Here is a 20,104-nt window from a genome sequence, read left to right as displayed (position 1 = left end):
CGGAGGAGGCGGAGGCGACTCCTTGCCTCCCCAGAGCGGCCATTTGCCTCCGCCCCTCGTCCCTTCCCTCGTTGCCTGCCGGGAGTCATTCCCTTCGACGCCGCCGGTCGGGTCGGGAAGAGGCGCAGCTGGGAGCGACGAAGGGAGGAGGGAGGTAGGGAGGTAGGTGAGCGGTCTCTTTGGGGGTGACTTTCCTGAGGGAAAGAAGGCTGCGCGGGAGGGAGGGAGCGTTGCCGTTTCTCTTCGAGCTCCACCAGTGGCTGTTCCTGTGGCTCCCCTCCCTTTCCCCCGGTGCGCCGAGGCACTTTTCGACTCCTGGATCCATTTGGCGACTTCCTTCCTTCCTCGGCAGAGAGCTGCTCGCCGCGCTCGGGCTGTGTCCCTTGGTGTTAGACGGCGCCCTCGTATTTTGAGACTGGCGTCTCTTGCCCTTGACGCCTTAATATCTGGAGTGGCACCTTCCACGGATACTTAAGAGCAGCCTTTTATCTCAAAAACCTCCCCCCCCCCTCCCTATTTTCTATGTTGTTGAAACACCCTACCTATCCCTGTTTCAAGTCGATCATAGGGAGCAACCTGTAAAGTACAAGGAATGGGGGTGGGGAAGAGAGATGGCCATATGGGACTGGGGGACTAGTCAGGATGAGTTTACCCCTATTGTACAGAAGGTGTTTCCTTACCACATTCTCTAATACATGGTGGCGCTCTCATTGTGTATGTATTTAGATCCTTCTTCTGCAATCCCTCATGAGTTCAAGCTTTATGTTTCACATGTGTGCTGGCCAAGGTTGCCCCTTCCCTCCTCCTGGCCATTGGCAGGAGATATTGTGCAGGTTTGGGTTGCCATATCCAGATTGGGAAACTCCTGGAGATTTGCAGATCTTGCCTGGAGAGGACAGACACCTCATTGAGGTATAATGCCATAGAGTTTTCCCTCCAAAGCATCCATTTTCTCCAGGGAAACTGAGCTCTGTAGTCTGAAGATGAACTGGCATTTCAGGGGATGCCTGGCTTCCACCTGGAGGCTGGCATCCCTTAGTGCTAGTGGTAGGTATTGGAAACTGTATTTTACAGTCTTAATTCTGTGCATATTTCCTTGGAGTCCTTTTGATTTCTGTGGGTTTACACATAAATATACATAGGACTGCAGTCTTACCTGAGCAGTTACACTCTAAGCCCATTGACTTCAGTGGTTTTAAAAAGGTGAAACTTAATTTAGGGCAGCACTAGTTCACATTTCTTCAAGGGATTTCATTATTGCTCCTGGATTGTCTGCTCAGAGTCTGCTCTAGTATCTGTGCTCTTTATTCCCCATGGGCAAACTGCCTTGAGTATTGGCTCATTTTTCATCTTCTGTTAATTTTTAAACAGAGAAGTGTCAAGCTCAACTATGCCTGGAAACTTTACCTCTTGGTGACCGATCTTTGTGGATGGGTGATAGTTGAGGGAAAGGAACTTTGTGCCAGCTCAAGCACTTTTTACTTCATTTATAGTCTGCCTTTCTTGCTTAGATTCAGGGTGGATCATTCAATTAAAAACAATGCAGTAGGATTAGGAAACAGTACAATCAAACTTGATTAAATTATTAGAGACCACACTAAGCAGTATAGCATATAGGGTGAGCATTTGTGCCTTCCTAGTTTGGAGTGGCCATATTCCATATTCATATCCTTATCCAATTAATTGTACTGTTACCTTATATTCTAATCACTTTTCACAAAGATAAAATTCCTACATACAGTAGGAAATAAATACTTGTATGTTAACTGCATGTGACTGACAACCTGTCTGCATGGGCTGTTGATGTGCTTCTTTACGTATGTATGACATTTTTCAGGTTTGTTTTGATCTGATTATAAGTTGGCAGTTGGCTGAGTTGACCCCCCCCAAATTTTCTGAGCTTGAGACTGTGACATTTGTGGGTGCCAGTGAAGATAACGTCAGAATTCTGTGATGCCTTCCTTTTTATGGGTAATTGATTGTGTTCCTAAAACAAAACTATACGCTGAATTTTTCTTATTTGATTTTAATCTCTCTGGATGTTAATTTACCATGATATAGTTTGAAAATTGTTACCTTAAACTTAGCCCTTTGTTGGAAAAGTATTTGTTTTTCTGATCTCAGCCTCTTATGCCTCACTGACATATTAAATAACAAAATATATTTTAATTCTTTCCATGAATGCTTTGTACACGAACTATGGAAAAGGTAACAAAAGGAAATTGCTTGCTGATAATGATTCCATAGTTCTAAAAATATTGCAGCTATGAAGAGCATGAAACACCTTGTTAGGAAAGGAAATTGAAGCTTCAGCTGTTCCACAGTTAGTTGTTTTGAATGGTTGCTAGATACTTGTTCAGAAACGGTGACATGTATGCTAGCTAGGACATTTGCAGGTTTCATAAATTAAAAGAAAACTGAGATTTGTTAGGTGCCTAAATTTGGGGTTAATTAAAGCTGTTCCAGCATCTTTGGTTCTTTAAATCCACCTGTAAGATCTTGGGACATGAATTTAAATCGCTAACTGGGACATCTTCCTGGCTGTGGGGTTGCATTTACACAGAGACTCCAGTGTTGTTGTGTCCAGTAGAGAATATTTAAAAATTACACTTTCCTTAGTTCTGTGTCAGTCATTTACATTCAGTTCATACATTAGCTGCTCCACTTATCTGCTGTGATCTGTGCATTCTGCCGTGTCTCTGTGTACTTAAACATGCACACACTTCCTTCCGTGTAATCTACTTCCCCAGATGTTTTTCATGTGATCAGTCCCATCCTATGATTTTTCCTGCTAAAGTTGCAACTGTTTATTTAATTAGATTTCTAGGCAGCCCCAAGATCTCCTGTGAGTTGATGAGATCTTTCTAGATGTGCACACAAGTCTGCAGAGTTATGTACTTGTGTTTGTGGAAAACATCATGATTTAGCCCACAAATATAGTAATGAAAGTGATGATTTTAATGTTTTAATATATGAAGTATAAGTGATACATTGTACTTTTACTGTTATGCTGTGTGGTTTTAAAATGTTGGCAACCTCCCTGAGCCAATTCACTGAGGAGGGGGGAGGTATATAAATCTAAATAAATAAATGTTTGTTGAGAGCTGTGGAAAGTTACCTTGATGGAATGATTTTGGAATCTTCCTTTGGGTCTAAATGACACTGCATTGTTGAGGCTCCTTTGAATGTGGTCAAGCTGTCCAACTGTTATGTATGGGAAGGTACAGTAGTATATGACTTAAAGCCTAAAGCCTTGAAGATCTATTGCTAGTCACAGCAGGCAATATTAAGCTTTGACTTGCATCAGTGTAAAGCAGGTGAATGAGGTATGATTTTAGACTGTCTGAAAGCTTGAACTAGATTGAGGTTCAGAAGAAACTGCTGTTAATGAAAATGTCTCTTTTGTTTGCGAGGAATGAATGTTGTGAATGGGAGAAGATATTATTGGATTATATTGTAATAAGTGGCCATATTACTAGGGATTATGCCACAAGCAATATTTCTGGAGTGGTTAAACATTTAAATCTTCCAGTTGTGCTAACTTGACCTTTTAAGAATTCCAACCGCTCACAGCGATAGCATGTGTCAGGCAAGTCCAGACAGACAGAAGGTAAAAGGCGTGTGTGCTCCTTTATCCTTTTTGGCTCATGGTAGAGGATGAAACTATGTCAGAGACCCAGATTGTTTGGATTCAGCTATGAGTCATGCAAGGTGCAAACTGTAGAGCACTCTTAATGTAACATCTGTGAATGGCTTAGCATTTCACTGCCTCAGAAACTTTATGGAATCTGTCTGCAGACTTGGATCTGCTTTGCAGTAGAAACAAAGCTTAACATGCCTGTCCAGTTTCTTGAATTTTAAAAAATCAGTATGAATCAGTGGAATAATTTTGGAGACATTTTGCCATCTGGTCAGATATTAGGTGAACCCCAAACTGTTCATAAACCAATATGTGCCAAGACCAGTGTTGCAAAGAGTTCAGAAAATATTTTTTGTCTTCACTCTGTGTAAAACTGCAGTTCTCCCTGCAGTTTTCCTCCTTTCATGGAGCTACGGTTGTACCCTAAAGCTGTGGGTTTAATGAATACTGGAGCCCACAAACTGTCTACCATTATTGCGAACAACTGTTCCTGTTTAATGCCACAAAAAGCTTGAATATAGCAGGCCTGGCAGTAAATTTTTTAGCATTCTTAGAGGAGCACTGTTACAAATGTTCCTTTTCCAAACATGCTTTTACCATACCATCAGTACAAATACTGCCATCATTATGAGACCTTATGGTTGAAAGACGTTGAAAGATTTTGTAATTAAAAACAAAAATCAACTACCTAGCATTGTAACTTTTCTTTTTAGCCCTAAATCCACTGAATATTCTTGGTAAGAATTGTTTCTTCCATATGCCACATGGAACCAATACTTCTGATTGGCGTTAGTACATATATTGGTAGCAGGGGATGTGGCAATTTAAGGAGACTTGTGATTTGTGAATATGTATCTTTGCAATCTCCCTTCCCTTGCAGGAACATCAAGTAACTTAGTGAAATGTGTAATGACCTTGACTGTTTTGAAACGTTTTGGCTACAAGACACTATACTCTTCTTTCTCTTCTTCAGCTTACTACTTGTTTTCTTGGCCTATTTAGTAATGATGCTGAGTTTCTTTCGACGAACACTGGGACACCGGTCTATGCGCAAACATGCAGAGAAGGAGAGGCTAAGAGAGGCTCAACGAGCTGCCACTCATATCCCTGCTGCTGGAGATGCAAAATCCATAATTACATGCCGTGTCTCTTTACTGGATGGGACAGATGTCAGTGTGGACTTACCGGTATGAGAGAACTATAGTTTCTTTTCTCAACATTGCTTATATACATTTGAAAGAGTAATCCTGTGAAGCTTTTTTGATGTCTCTAGATTGGGTAAGACTTTGGGGTGTGAATGATAGTAGGCAACCATTCCAAAACTGAACTGGCATTGAAAGGTGAAAAGGTTATTCTCAGGAGCTGATGACAAGCAATGAAATATTTTGAACGTCTTAATTCCATTTAGCGTGACAGTGGTAGCTACCTTTGTTACTTGCATATGTTCCACCTTAAAGATTGACATACGGCATCTGAGCTTTCTTAGATAACCGTATATCTGTCAGTGTTTAAATTGGCCTCTAATCTGGAGAGCAAGGTTTGATTCCCTACTGTTCCATATGCAGCCAGCTGAGTGACCGGGACCTAATCACAGTTCTGTCAGAGCTCTCAGCCTCATCTACCTCACAGGGTGCATGTTGTGAGAGGAAGGGAAGGCTATTATAAATGGTATAAAAACCAGTTTCTTCTAGTTTTTGGTTGAAACAGCTTTGGCTTCCACAATCTTCATTGGGAGAAAAAGGGGCATGTAGCCTTGTTGATTTTCTCAGATTTCTCAGTTCTTTTAAAATCATTCTCTGTCTGTAATGAGAGTTGAAAGCAGTGACACTTCCTTTCTTATCCATTGAACAGATTCCAGAAGATGATACTAAGGGAAAGTTTACTTGGTTCCAGAGGGAGCTGTTATATCCCCCATACAGATAATTGGGAGAAGTAATCTAGGGCAGTGTTCCCCCATCCTTTTTCAGGCTGGGGACTGGGGGGGAGAGGGAGGCCCAGGGACCGGGGGGGGGGGAACAGGGAGAGTGGCGCTCATCACACAGCGCTCACCAGCGGACGCAAACGCGCAGGCATGGATGCTCCCGCGCCTCCCCCCCCTGCAGCGCTGCCCTTGCCAGCGGGCTGCACCTGCACGTTTGTGCCCGGAAATGAGTGCCGCGCTGTGGAGGGAGGTGCGTACGCAAACACCCAGGCGCAGCAGCTCCACGCCTGTGCGTTTGTGCCTGCCAGTGAGCATCACGCGGCAAGCATCACTCTCACTTTCCCCTCCCCCGGTCCCCAGGCCTTCCTTTCCCATAGGCTTGAGCGACTCAGCCGCCGAAGTGGTCAATTGCTCCCGGCACAGCGAGCGCCGTGTCTTGATGGGGAGGCGTGCCCAGTGGCGTGCTGGCACCTCCCCCCCCCCACACACACACACTGCCACAGCCCGGTACCAAGGGCTCCACAGCCCGGAGTTGGGGAACATTGGAAACAAACATTGGTTTGTTTTATGAATTAAGTAGTTAAATATACAAAAGATAATGATTTACAATAAAGTATTAACTGCTTCTCCTTTGCGGTGGTTCCAAGAGGCAAAGCACTATTTAAAGAGAAAGATGAATTTATCTTTATAGTTTGGTTGTTGGCATACTGGAAGGTGCAGGTGAGATATTGACACAAGTTTACTTTGGAGTGGAAAAGAGCCACAGCTTTATTGATTGCATCATGAAAAGCACTGGAACAGTATGGGGATGGATTTGTATGAGGTGACTTGCCTGCAGCTCAATAAACCCAACACTCTGGTGCACCAGCTGGAGGTGGACCCAACGAATGGCAAACCCATGTGGGGCAAGTGGGTGCTTGCGGCTACATGGATCTCTTGCCACCTCGGATGTCAGCCTCTGAGCAGAATTGGCCTCACCCCAAGATCTGTTAGGAAGTCCCCTACTGTGTGATGTGGGCATACAGATCCTGCTTCCCCAAAACCAAACTGCCACAATATGGTGTTATGTGTGGGTGTGATCATCCACCCCATTCCCACCAACATCCCTACACATGTACCTAGCAACCCATAGCTCATGCAGACACAGATCCATACCCCACTCTGATAAGTGCATCCTATCTGCTGGCTGCCTGGAACTAATATCAGGAATATCCTGAGGCCGGGAGAAGGCCCCGGGACGCTGCCCGGTGGGTGGGTGGGTGGCCAGCAGACTTCTCCCAGCCCCAGGAGAACGCCCCAGGTTGCGGCCCAGTCACCACGGCATCTCACACCCCCAGGAAGCCTTCGCCCTGCGGGACTGGGCCCTAGCGCCCATTTTATTTCAAGATAAAATGGCCTTAGTTCATACATAAAAGATATAACTAATAATGGTCAGATCAAATAATTACAGCATCATGAAGGAACTTTGCTACAATTTCTGTTATTTCTTGATCTGCATTATCAAGAAGAAAAAGAACCTTAAGATAATTGGCAAAGAGGACTATTTTTGTGATCCTTAACTGATCACCACTCTATAAAAGTCTTAAATGTTTAGAAAGCAGCACAGGCCATTGAGTAGCCCATTGACATTGCTTTGTCCGTGTAACAGCTACTGCTGAATTTGAACCCTGATGTATTCCCAACAAACCTATTGCGTAGAGTCCTGTCTAAGGCTGCACCTCATTGTGGCCAGATTGTACCTAGGCCTAGTATGTGGTTCTAAGAAGCCACAGCTTGTCATTCAGAAGGTCCAACTCATTATGTGAGGCACTTTTCTTAAAAGTCCTACACAAAAGGACTTTTACCAGGTGACTGGACAATGACAGCCTTGTTCAGGGTAAGCTGACTGGACTTTATTCATGTATTATAGTATATTCTGACAACCAGTTCTGAAATGACTGCCAGCTAATATGTAGCCACATGTTAGCTGGAGAGAACGTGTGGGTGGGTGGGTGTTTCAAGAGCTGATGTGAACCAGAGCCCACCCTCTGGATAGATCAAATCCTTGTTCTGTTTTCTAAGCTACAGATGGCTGGTAGACATATACAGTATTTGCTGGTGTATAAGACTACTTTTCCCCCCTGAAAAACATGACTCCAAGTGGTGGGGGGGGGGTCATCCTATACGCCGGGTGCACTTCAGTTGGGATAGACATAGCTGCCCATAGTGGCCCATAGTACTGTAATGTAATGTAACAAACTCTATATTTTGAGTGGAAATGTTGGGGGGGGGGGTCGTCTTATACGCCCAGTCGTCTTATACATCGGCAAATACGGTAATTCTCCCAGTCTCTTATTCATATTGGCCATTGGTTAAGTATTTCCCTGCCCCCTTCTCAAAATTGTTTCCCCCTGTGAACCTTAATGGATACATAGGCACTAGCTTTAACTGAGGTGTATATTAATCAGTGTTCCGTTTTTAACTATGGTCAAAGATTAGAGAAATTGATAGGAATGGGAGAAGCAACTGGAGCAGTGAACATACAATGCTGATTATATAACTAGGATAAAGAGATCAATAGCCTTAGCATCTTCCTCTTTGTTGGCAAACAAGCTACAGGGCTCATGGCCCTCAGGAATTAGATTCTTTTCTTATTATCCTTTAGCTGGCAATTGGTGGAACAGGTTGTCCTCTCAGCCAATACGCTGCTGTAGGTGCTGCTGGATGTTTTGCCTTTTTTATAGAACATTTCCACTCCTGGTGATTGGTGGCAGTAGTTTTGGCCATATGGATAGTCGCTGGTTTCTAAGTTCTTCCTCAACCTGTTTAAGCTATGTTTTCTTTGGCACCAGTTGTTGGATTTTCCATTCAGTTGGTCATTCTTGCCAGAGGAGATTATGAGACAGTCTGCAGGAATTAGATGAAGTTAGTAGAAAATACTTGGCTGTGTTGAGACCTCTAAATTAAGGCTCTTTAAAAAAATGTGTAAAGGTAAAGGTATCCCCAGTGTAAGCACTGGGTCATGTCTGACCCTTGGGGTGATGCCCTCTAGCGTTTTCTTGGCAGACTCAATTCAGGGTGGTTTGCCAGTGCCTTCCCAAGTCATTACCATTTACCCCCCAGCAAGCTGGGTACTCATTTTACCGACCTCGGAAGGATGGAAGGTTGAGTCAACCTCGAGCTGGCTGCTGGGATTGAACTCCCAGCCTCATTATTATTATTATTATTATTATTATTATTATTATTATTATTATTATTATTATTATTATTATTATTAGATTTATAGCCCGCCACTCCCTTGCGGCTCGTGGCGGGTAACAATATCGCATGGGCAGATGGCTTCAGACAGCACTTCTGCTGCCTTACCACCCTGCGCCACAAGAGGCTCATTAATTTGCTGGAATCCCACCAGTGCTTTGAAATGATCTGTATCCTGCAGTAAACATCATTTTCTCTGTTTCACATTACAGTGCAATTTGTGCTTTCATGTTTTTTAACATCTCTGGAATGTTAGGTATGGGGGGAAACAGAAGCAGGAGCAAAGTTGGGGTGACCTTGAGTAAAAATTGTGGTAACTGTATTGAGAATTTTTGCTCTAGGGCATTCATGATTTCCCAGAACTTGACAATACACATCCAGTTTGTCCTGAGTCTAGCTAGGCATTTTCTCAAGACTTCTGTCCCTTTTAGGCAGTCAGTCATGAGATTTAAATATGAAATAGCTATTGCTACTGTTTTCTCTGAATGCATACTCTGTGTTGGGAACTGAGCCTGTTCTCATGAAAGAAGGTTTCGCAGGAAACTGTTCTCTGAAGGATCCACCATTATAGTGTGATTTCTTGGTAGTTCATGAACATTCTAGTTTATTTGGCATTTATTTATTTTTATTTATATACAACCCTCCCTGAAGGCTCAGAGTGGTTTATATCAACAGTAACAATACAAATAACTTATTTTATAATACAATAATAACAACATTATGAACAATAGAACATTGGAGATAACAATAAATCAATGCTTACTGATGGCCTGAGTCTGCAGTGATGGTTGTAGGAGGGAGACTCAGGGGGACAGAAACTGGTCGAACAGTGTTAATATTTCAGGAGACATTAGTAATTGGTGGGTTAAGATTCTCTTGGGAGCTTTACACAGGAATGAACATGCAATGCAGTTGCTTTGGATCAGGACCATGATCCATTTGACAGCCAGGTTCCTATGACCCATCTGATGTCTCCAGAAGGTCTACAAGTAGGGCATGGAGGCCACACCGTCCCCCAGTTGTTTCTTTCCAGCACTGGTATAAAGCTACTGGCTCTAATTCGGTGGTGATGCAACAGGAAGCACTGTCTGGGACTGCTGACCACTGTTCCCCCCCCCTTTACAATACCCTTCTCACAGCTACTTCCCCAGGAGTCTTGAAACACAGCAGGACAAGGCATGCACACCTGATAGAGCTTCCTGAACTCCTGAGTATTGGGAAAACTCTGTTGTATGTATTGTGCTGAGTTTCAAGACACCCAGGGAATAAGATAGAATTAGGTCCCCTGGATAGGTGTGGGTTGGGCATAAGGTTCCCCCACACATATTGGCCATCTGAAGCCACTTCAGATGCCTCATTACAGAGTCAGCTCCACACTGGTAACTTGTCTGTTAATCAGTGGTGCATCATATGCTTTGCATGCTGTCCTTTTAAGGGATCTTAGGTAGGAGCTGTTTTGAAAGATCTTTCTCTGCCAGAGATTCTGAATGGAGGATACTAGTAGGAATAGAAACCAGTGATCTGATACAACTCCATAAGTATTGGAAAGAGTAGAACACAGTAGAAATCATTCTTCTAGGACTTTAGTTGTAAGTTATTGCATGAATAAGTTTCAGTTGTTTGTAGAAAACAACAAAGACCAAAGTTTCATATCTTCTAGTAAATTTCATTATTTGAAATTCTAAAATATAGTTCACATATTCATAAATAGTTGTGATAATGAGCAGTTATCTTGATTATTAGGTAGTTGAATCCAGCATAATTGAAAACCTCTGTGTTCCGGATAGCACAGTGAGAAATGTTTCAAGACTTTTTTGCCATTAAGCTGTCCAGGTCTTAAAGCCTTATGTTTTAAGGCCTGTTCAAGGTTTTAAGATCTAATATATGATTTACATATATGTAAAGGTCCCCAACATTTTTGAGCCTATGGGCATATTTGGAATTCTGACACTAATGGCTGCCATAAGATGGCTGCAGAAGGTGGAGCCAGGCACAAATTGGCTGCCACAACTTGCCTTCAGTCATTCAGTAGAGATCCTTGTGCCATGTTTTTAAATACTGGCACAGCCAGTGAAATCTCCAGTGGCAACAGGCCTACCAAGCCCCATTATGTAAAATACCTGATGAGCACTATAATGATTACATACACCATGTTGGGGACCACTAGTATAGTGGAAAAGTTGTTGTTGTTTAGAACCTGACAAAGGTGTGGCTGGAAAGAAGGCAGTTTTGAGCAGGGAGGCAGCAGGCAACGACAAAAGTTAACTCCCCCTTCTCTAAAGCACTATTTCCTTTTCTAGACATTGACCTGTAAAATGTAACTTGGGCTTAATATGAACAGGTTCATCACCAAGGGATTTGGGGGGAAGAGAGGGCTTATAGGATGTGGCAGTTTAAAAGTATTTCCAATGTAAATGTTAATATATATATATATTTAAATTGTTAGATTCAGTTAATTGAATAATTATCCTAGTTCTATGCAGATGTCTAGAGAACAGCCAATGAACATAAGAATCTCTTGCATGCTATAGTACAAGATCTGAAGGTTCTTAAGAAACCTTGTCTTTGCCTTGATTTTATTATGCAGCTTAAAAAAGAAATTCTTAGAGAAAGGGTATGAAAATGTTTGCCATCAGTATAAAAATCATTTTAATAAATTCTTGAAACCATTGGCTGTTTCAGAAAATGGACAATTTTATTTGGCATATTATTAGTTACTAGTAATCAAGCCCGCTGTACTTAAAATACAGCGGGCGCTAGGCATGGGAGCCCCCGGCAGTCGCGCAGAGCGTGGCTGCCGGGGGCTCCCTTGGTCGGCGGCCTGACGTGGCGAGAGGTGCTTTGCGCTTCTTGCCGTGTCAGGCCGCCGGCAAAGGAACAACTGTGAGCCGCGCTCTGCGCGGCTCGCAGTTGCTTCCTTGTTGGCAGGGTGGGAATTGGCCAGGCCAATGGGCAGGCGCTTTGCGCCTGCCCATTGGCCCGGCCGATGGTTTATAGATTAGATTTCTTACCCACTGCTCTCAGAATTGACTCACAGCGGGTTACAGCAAAAATAAAACCCCAGTACATAAAAACATAAAAACCATAAACCATAAAACCAAATCACTTTCAGATTTCTTCAATTGGACAACTGTGTATGCATATCTTGAGACAACTTCTTTGGCACCTGGGCACCTAAGATCATGCCGCCTATTTTTTTTTGGCGGGGATGTACTTTTTTACATTACAGCTTCTCTGTGATACAAATGGCTTTCTATATTCAAGGCAGTTTAAAAAGAAAAACAATTGTATGCTGAAAATTGATAAAATATTTAAATCAGTAGTAGAGCACGCAACTAGGACAAATGAATTAAAATACATATAATAGAGCTCAATATCATAATAGTTTCTTTGCCTTCACTGGTCTTGAAAGCTCTTCAGTGAACGAAGCACAGTTTTTAACCTTGAGTCCTCTTTTTATACCATGACTGACTCCTGATAGGCTTGCTAAAGGGTGCAGAAGGTTTTGGAGTGATTCCAGAATAGTATTTGGTATATGAAAGACCTAAAATTCAGCACATTTAGAGTATCAAGCATTGCTTAAGTATTAGTACCCGTAAGACTATCTTACTTCACTTTCCAGAACAGTTTTTCTGACTAGCAATAATAATGTAACAAGCAGATAAGACTAATGTCTGGAAAACGTGGGATGTGTTTTGCTAAAATTCTTTCATTGCTTGCAAAATTTGGTTTCAAAAATAAGCTTAATTGATGCTTGTCTCTTTTGTACACATTTTTTTATAATTTCAGAAAAAAGCCAAAGGACAGCATCTGTTCGAACAGATCATGTACCATCTGGACCTCATTGAAAACGACTACTTTGGACTACGGTTTATGGACTCTGCGCAAGTGGCAGTGAGTGATACAGAATTTTTTTTACAGTAGTTAATACACAAAACCATAATAGTGTATGAATGTTTTATGTGTCCTGTCACTTTCAAAAGTTGTCTTTCAATACTTGTTTCCAATATTACAAGCATGTTCTTACAGCTTTGTATCAATGATGCCTTGTTCATGTTGCACATATAACTTTAGTAGAACGCAGACTCTTACCCTTAGACAATATGTGCAAATATTGGTTGTATTAGTGGATTGCCTGACATTTTAGAAATAGCATATTGCTTTAGGCATGTGTGGCAGAAAAGCGTTAATATATGAATAAGATTTCGCAGCTGTCTTCTTGAGTTCAGAGAATGTACCATCATGGAAGTATCTGATGCTGCTTGTTAGGCTTGAGGTAGTGTTCTAATGTCAACTATGGAAACTTTTCGTTTTATCTCTTTCATATAAGCATGCACACACCTTTCCCTTGTAGTTTCTTGCATTCTTCCATGCTCTCTCCATTCTTGCTGCATGTAGTCTGGTTTCAGTGGTTAAGAAACTGGGAGCAGGGGTAGGGAATCATGAAACCTATTCTGTGTGGTATACAGTCATCAGAATCTGACACTCCCATCTTGTGGTGTTTTTAATGAGTAATGTATGGTGTTTGGGAGACCTCACCAGATCTCTTGGAATATTCTGCATCTCTCCTCCTCTCACCCACCTCACCATGTGTTGGAACTTCAAATAGATAATTATGTTCAATAAGAGAGCGAGAAAGAGAGTCATTCTACTATCCCAGTTTTCAGTATTGCATTACAGTCTGTCTTACGTTTTTGTCAGCATATTTATTTATTTATTCAATTTATATACTGCCCCTCTTGAACCAGTCATCTTGGGTTGGTGTACAACTTTGAAAATATACATTACAATATTGTAAAAGTAAAACAACAGTTATTGGATAAAATAAACATGTTTTGATGTTATAGTCTGCATAATGTTTCATAATGTTTCATGTAAGTTATAATGTTCTGTGTAAACCGCCCAGAAATGGGCGGTATAGAAATCCAAATAAATAAATACATAAATACATAAAAACAATTTAAAAGCTCAGGTCTGTTAATGGGGAAGGGCAGGATGATTCACTACTAAGTGAATTTTCACTGACCTCAGTTGTAGGCTTGGCGGAAATGCTCTGTCTTACAGTCCCTGCAGAACTTAGTGAGTTCCATCAGGGCCCTTATCTGGGAGCTCATTCCACCAAGCAGGAGCCAGGGCCAGTGTACTTCCTTGGGTCTGGGAACATTCAGCACATTGGCATTGGCTGATTGGCATTGGCACTGTCTGTGGGATGTACCTAGATGGTCCTGCAGATTAAAAACATGCTGTGGGGACCAAAATAGCATTCATGTTTGAAATGTAAGATTGTGTCCTGATCATGCAGACCTGACTTCATTCTTGTAACTCAGAACTGCATTCCAAATGGAAAATGTTGAACGTGAGTTTAAAAAAGGTCTCATTTTGCTTTTATGGGAAAAAGTGATACAAGTGTTCCATGATAAAGTTCCTAGCTAAGGGCGAGACGTTAAGATGCACCCTGGCAAAGGTGGGTAGGTGCACTTCCCATCTTTCGCCTTTCCACCTAGGCACGAGACCTCCATCTTGGAGGGGTTGAGTTTCAGGTGACTGCTCCCAACCATCCAGCTATGACTTCCAAACAGTGGTGGTTCTTTAGTAAGGGATGAGCCCTCCCCTTTTTGTGCCCCTGGAAACTCTCCAGAATACAGGGGGAGGTTGACAGTCTCCCTCAGAGCACCTCCTATTCTCTGATTACTCGTTTTGAGTAACCAGGATGGACAGGTATCAAGGGGTCAGGTGATCACTGACCAGGCCCTCACTCATGCTAGCAACTTGTCCAGTTTTGTTTCTGAGAGCTTCCTGAAGCCATCAAGCAGTATCCCCCCAAGACAGCCAAGGGGCCTCCAGTTCCCTTTCTGTCTCAAATGTGGTGGGTAGGTCCTCGCAGAGTGACAAAACTTTATCTGCAAAACATCTCACTAATGCCTCACAGCCAAGGTCCAATTGATTAAAATTTTGGCGCCTTTCCTTGAGGGTGGTAAGTGACTGAAGTACCCTAAATAATTAAGCCAAGCGAGAGCTCACAGACCCAGTAGAAGTGGAAGAAAACACTCATTTAGCCACTTTAACCGCTATCTCATACACCTTCATAAGTGTGCAATAAGATGTTCTTCCCATTTAGTCACAAGTCTTCCTCCACATTCACTTTAGCTGTCTCACTTCCTGCTTGCTCTCCTGCAGCTCCTCAGGATACCACAGAGCTAGTTTGAGGTGAGGGCAGAGAGGGCATTGGGGAGTGATGCTGTTGATGGCGGCCACCAGGTGGGACTGCCACTCCTCCACCAGCGCTGCCAGCAAGTCACTGGGACGCATTGGATCCCACAGAACATTCAAGAAGGCAATTGGATCCTTAAGTCTCTGTGGGCAGACAAAAATGTGTCCATTGCCCAAACAGGGATGGGGTGATAATCTTGGACTTTCATGGCATAGTGGTCTGACCATGGGACAACATCTGTTGCTCCAGCCCCAAAGATCAAATTGCAGGTGTGACCAGCTTGATGGGTGGGGATGGTAACAAATTGGGAGAACTCCAATGTTTTCATGGTTGACACCAGGTCCAGGCCAAATCTAGAGGATGGCAAATCAGCATGGACATTGAAGTCCTCCAGGGTTATAAGCCCAGGCTGTCACCACATCCATTAGGCTTGACAGGGCAGCTGGTGGTACATTATGCGGACATTACACCAACCAGATGGCCAAGTTCTCCACCAATCCCCAGACTATGCTGAAACATTCTACTCCAGAGTTCAGTGGAGCTTAGATAGCCCTGTAGGAGAAAGAATCCCTCACTGAGATTGCCTTCCCCCACCATGGAACTAAGACTGGTGAAGGACCAAGAACCCAGGTGGAGCAAGATCTTTCAGGGCGACTTTCTCGCCCTCTAGCACCCAGTTTTCGGTCATGCATGCTTGGTCTACCTCTCACCCCCCCCCCCCAAAGTACTCCCACAGGGTGGAGAATTTGTTACTGATCAACATGGCATTGCACAACAGCAGTGTTGGCTCCACCCTAGTCTCCTTCCTTACATATCTGGGGATGGGACAGAGGTTAGAAGGGCTGCAAGCATTCCTGTATTTCCCTGCCCTTTTCTTGACCCACCTCCTTCCACCGTGATAACTCCCTTGACCCAAAATTTACTGAGATGTCTGACCCTGCATAGGCCTTTCCACCAAACTCCCCCTCCCCCAGCAAGCTCCCTGCCAAGGAACCGACCATCCCAACCGTATTCTAACTAGCCCTAGGTATCTAACTGATCTAAACCAACCCTCCCCCCCACCCTTACCTAACTAAGCTGCAGATGGCCTAACTAATTCCTTATATGCTCTCTCCAGGAAACATTCTAAAGGCAGCTTACAAAAATATAAACAAAGCTGTAGAAGTAATTAATTAAAACCCAACATTTAAGTTTATAATTCAGATCCTTTTGCTATTGCTCTTTCTTTTACTAGTATATTAAGGAATTCTTCCTATCTCAGTAATGCCTTCCTGCGCTACTTGTTTTTATACTGCGAAGGGTCTCTAATGTGTTAGCTTTAGACATTTTTTGTTGTTGTTTGCATTCTGATGTAGTGATTCATTTGCTTAACAGTATACTTTGCTCAGTCTAATGTGGATGATTTAGCTTTCTATTATTATTATTATTAATTATTAGTTAGATTATTATGAATTAGATTAATATTAATCAGATTTTAATAGAGCAGTGATATTTGTCAGGTACCAAAAATTGCTGTTAAAAGCATCTTTTCAGTTTAGTAAGCCCTTTGTATCAGCATTAATGAATCTTAGAACTGGGTACAGTAATACATTTTTTTTCTTGGAAATTATCCTGACTCTGGTAATTTTGCCCTTATGCATTAGGATTCACTTCACAATTTAAAATTGTTTATGTTCTTCTGCTTTCCTCTATCATATACTTTGTCTCTCTATCGCTGTATCCTGATTTACTGTCGACTTAGAAGGGTACCTAAAGATAATCTGTTGCAGCACTGTCATCTATTCACAATAGCTTGGTTCTGAATATTCCCTTGAGTGCATCCACCGTAGATGCCTGACAGCCATTTAAGAAGGAAGTTAAACATTCTACATGTGACAAACATCATCACGGTGTAGAAATGTGCAATTAGTGCTATGATTAGAATTGCAGTAATTATGCCTCTGCCAATGTGTGTAATAGGCATTATTCATTTTTTTCTTTTGATCTTTGATTTTGAGACTTGCATTATGTTTAAGAGAGTTCACAAATTTTGTCTTCACAAACATCCTTGACTTACAGAGGCCAGGGAAATATTGGGACTCCCTATATGTAAACACTAGCTAAAATAGCTAAAATGTTGGTGGGGGCAGAGTTTGTTCCTTTCTTCCTGTGAACAGGCAAAAAAGAAAAGGAGAAAGCAAAGGCTCACTGCAAGTGGATTGAGGCACTGTGAGGGGTGTCTAATTAAATGGCTATCCTGCGCCACTTTAACTTGCAGTGGGAGAATTTTTAAATCAGTAGCTAAAAATCTGTGGTAGTGTTAGGAACTCGTGCATAAGACTAAAACCAAGTAAATATCAAGTAGAAGAAAATGCATACTTGCAAATTCCTGGACTTAATTGGCTCAGTCTAACCACGACAGTGTTACAGGCATTTTAAGTTTGTGCTTGCACTTAACAGTACTTACTTGTCAATTGGATTTCTGAGTTAGATCAGTACTATTAAGTACGGATTGTATTGTCCTTTAAAGTATTCTGCAGCCATTCTCTCCTATCCCATCAACAAGGCTTCCTTTCCTGTTCTTCACTGACTCTGACGGGCTATTCTTATTTTTAATATAAAGCAGTACTTTACCTTGTAGATAAATTTGCCAAGTAGTATTCTCTGATCAAGGGCTTATGTGAGCTTAATCATGTTGGGATCCTCATTAGTTTTGTGGCTTGGTCTTTTTCTGTACAAATTTTGAATCCCGTGCTTTATAAATGTTCCCATAAACCTACTGAGAGCTTTAACTGTTCATACAAGCCTAAGAAGTTGCTTTTTAAATAAATACTAGCACTTTATTTGGTGGTCAGGAGAGAGCTTTAGCCACACTTTGGATGGTGGTTTTAGTCTTGTGGCAAGGAGAACTGGCTACTGGTTTGATGAGGACAGTGGGAAGGATTGTATGCACCAGATTTGTAATGCAGATTCATCAGTTGTAATTTCAGTCCTCTAAGCCGTGTAATTTATCTTTATTATGGTTCTTTTAAAAATGTTGCCATTTCCCTCCCTTATTCTGTTGAGTTTGGTTTAGTTAAGTCAAATAACAATTTCCTAGGAGATGCAGCATGCAAAATATGTGGTGGTTCACTTTGAGCAAAGGTGGACAATCAGATGTAATAGAATGGTGAGGTTAAGTTGCTGTTGTATCTCACAAACTCTGTGTGTGCAAAAAATTATTCCCTCCCCCTCCCATTCAAGATGAAATCTTTGAGAATGTGGTGATGGTGTTAGGAACTGAGTTGAACTAAGCAGTATCGTGCCTGTCAGTGGTCTGTTAACTGCCTTCCTCTGGTATGTGGAGGAGGTGAAGGAAAACAGATTGTTTAATCACCAAACATATCCTTTGCCTTGCAGCCTGGGAACATCCTTCCTCTCCTTTTTCTGTCATGCCTGTGCAAAGTTTCATAGCACCTTCATAGTACTCAAACCTGAAGAACATTCTTACTGAAGGAAGTCTGGTTTGGATGGGGACAGGCTGATAATTGTCCAAAGATGGCACCTTTAAAGTACTGTTCAGTTCTAATGCATTTAGAGCTTCTCTTCCAAGTATATATGTGCATTGTTCTATAGATTGTGACTGACCTTTGGGTGCCATTTGGAATATCTGCAGTGTGAGTGTTCTGCCCGTCCCCAAGATTAGAGCTGATATTTAAGAATAGGTCTGGTTTTCTGTAGAAGCAAGTGTGATGTCAATTGGGATTCATCCTACTACATCTGGTTATTCACCCACTTTAAGAAGCAGGTTCACAGTTTTATGGTGCTGTAATATCTGTTGCTTCAGCTGGATGCCCAAGTTTCATTTGCAGAGCATAATGCTGTTAACCTAGGACTGCCCTGGGCCAGCACTGACATCGTCTGGACGTGGAAATCAGCCCTGCAACTGGATAGTTGTTTGCTGTAAAGTTGTGGTTGTCTCATGGCAACTCCAGGACCTTGGGATTTTCAAGGAAAAAGATTAGCCTGCCTCTTCATAGCAACCTCCCCCCCCCATTTTCCTTGGCTTTCTTCCCTCCAACTGCTGACAGAGACTGACCCCACTTTGGCTTCAAAGGTGTAATGAGACTAGGCTAATCAGGGTCTGAGGAAGAGTGCTTGCACTCGAAAGCTCTCACCTTGAATAAATCTTTGTTGGTCTTAAAGGTGCTACTGGATTCTGATTTTACAGGGTTGCTTAGAATGCCTTATACATGGGTGTCAAAACTGCTAACCTTTCTCCCCAGGCTTTTGTGAATTGTTGTCTAATATACAATTTGGTGATTCTGAGATTATCTTGGACCAGCTTCTTAGCATTTGACAGCTTCCTTTTAAAGATTTTTAGGTTTACTGTCTTTATTGATACTTGTTGACAGGAGTTTTAGTCTGTTTTAGGCTGTTTTGTTTTTTAAAGGCAAGTATGGCTATAGGGTTGCTGGAACTAAGCAGCCCCAGTCAGCATTGTAACAATGTTATGATTGACCACAGGCCATGCATGATGTGAGCATTCCTTGTTTTTAATTATTGCTCATTATCAGGCACATCAGTGACCAATAAATTGCACCCCGCAGAATAATTCTTTTGTAAGAATGGGGAATGGTATGGGGGTCTGCCATAGCATTATTCATCTGTTTCGCTGTGCAAACAAAGTTATAGTCCTGGCTTCTTGAAACTGGCTTTTGTTGTTAATATGCTGTTGTGTTTGAAGTAGCTAATGAAATATGATTTCTGTTTCACCTTCCCTTCCATTTTGTTGAACTTTTTGTGAGAAAAATAATCTTAGTATAACCTAATCAATTTCTCAGTGTGTATCTTTAGTTTTATGTAGGAACTAGTAATCAAGCCCGCTATAATCTAAATACAGGGGGCGCTAGACCAGGGAGCCCCCGGCAGTCACGCGGAGCGCGGCTGCCGGGGGCTCCCTTTGTGGGCGGCCTGACGCGGCGAGAGGCGCTTTGCGCCTCTCACTGCGTCAAGCCGTCGGGCAGGGAGCCCCTGGCAGCCGCGCATAGTGCGGCTGCCGGGGGTTCCCTTTGTGGGTGGCCTGATGTGGCGAGAGGCGCTTTGCACCTTTCGCCGTGTCAGGCCGCCGGGCAGG

The 20,104-nt window shown here is 42.5% G+C and overlaps 1 protein-coding gene across 4 annotated transcripts in view; it reads left to right on the top strand.

Moving 5' to 3' along the window:
• The first annotated feature begins 10 nt into the window (after positions 1-10).
• EPB41L5 (erythrocyte membrane protein band 4.1 like 5) overlaps positions 11-20,104 on the top strand; it is a 77,805-nt gene continuing 57,711 nt past the window's right edge. Inside the window, exons 1-3 of one of the 4 annotated variants that reach the window (XM_077320553.1) lie at positions 11-162; positions 4,643-4,827; positions 12,588-12,692. In XM_077320553.1, the coding sequence (XP_077176668.1) occupies positions 4,645-4,827; positions 12,588-12,692 (288 nt within the window). In that variant the 5' untranslated portion in view covers positions 11-162; positions 4,643-4,644. Of the gene's footprint in view, positions 163-1,853; positions 1,972-4,613; positions 4,828-12,587; positions 12,693-20,104 lie in introns of those variants that run through there. The other 3 variants (XM_077320554.1, XM_077320555.1, XM_077320552.1) reach the window with 3 other exon arrangements.

The sequence above is a fragment of the Paroedura picta genome, chromosome 2 (genome assembly GCF_049243985.1).
Source record: "Paroedura picta isolate Pp20150507F chromosome 2, Ppicta_v3.0, whole genome shotgun sequence".
NCBI lineage: Eukaryota > Metazoa > Chordata > Lepidosauria > Squamata > Gekkonidae > Paroedura > Paroedura picta.
This window is presented reverse-complemented; position numbering and strand designations above follow the sequence as displayed.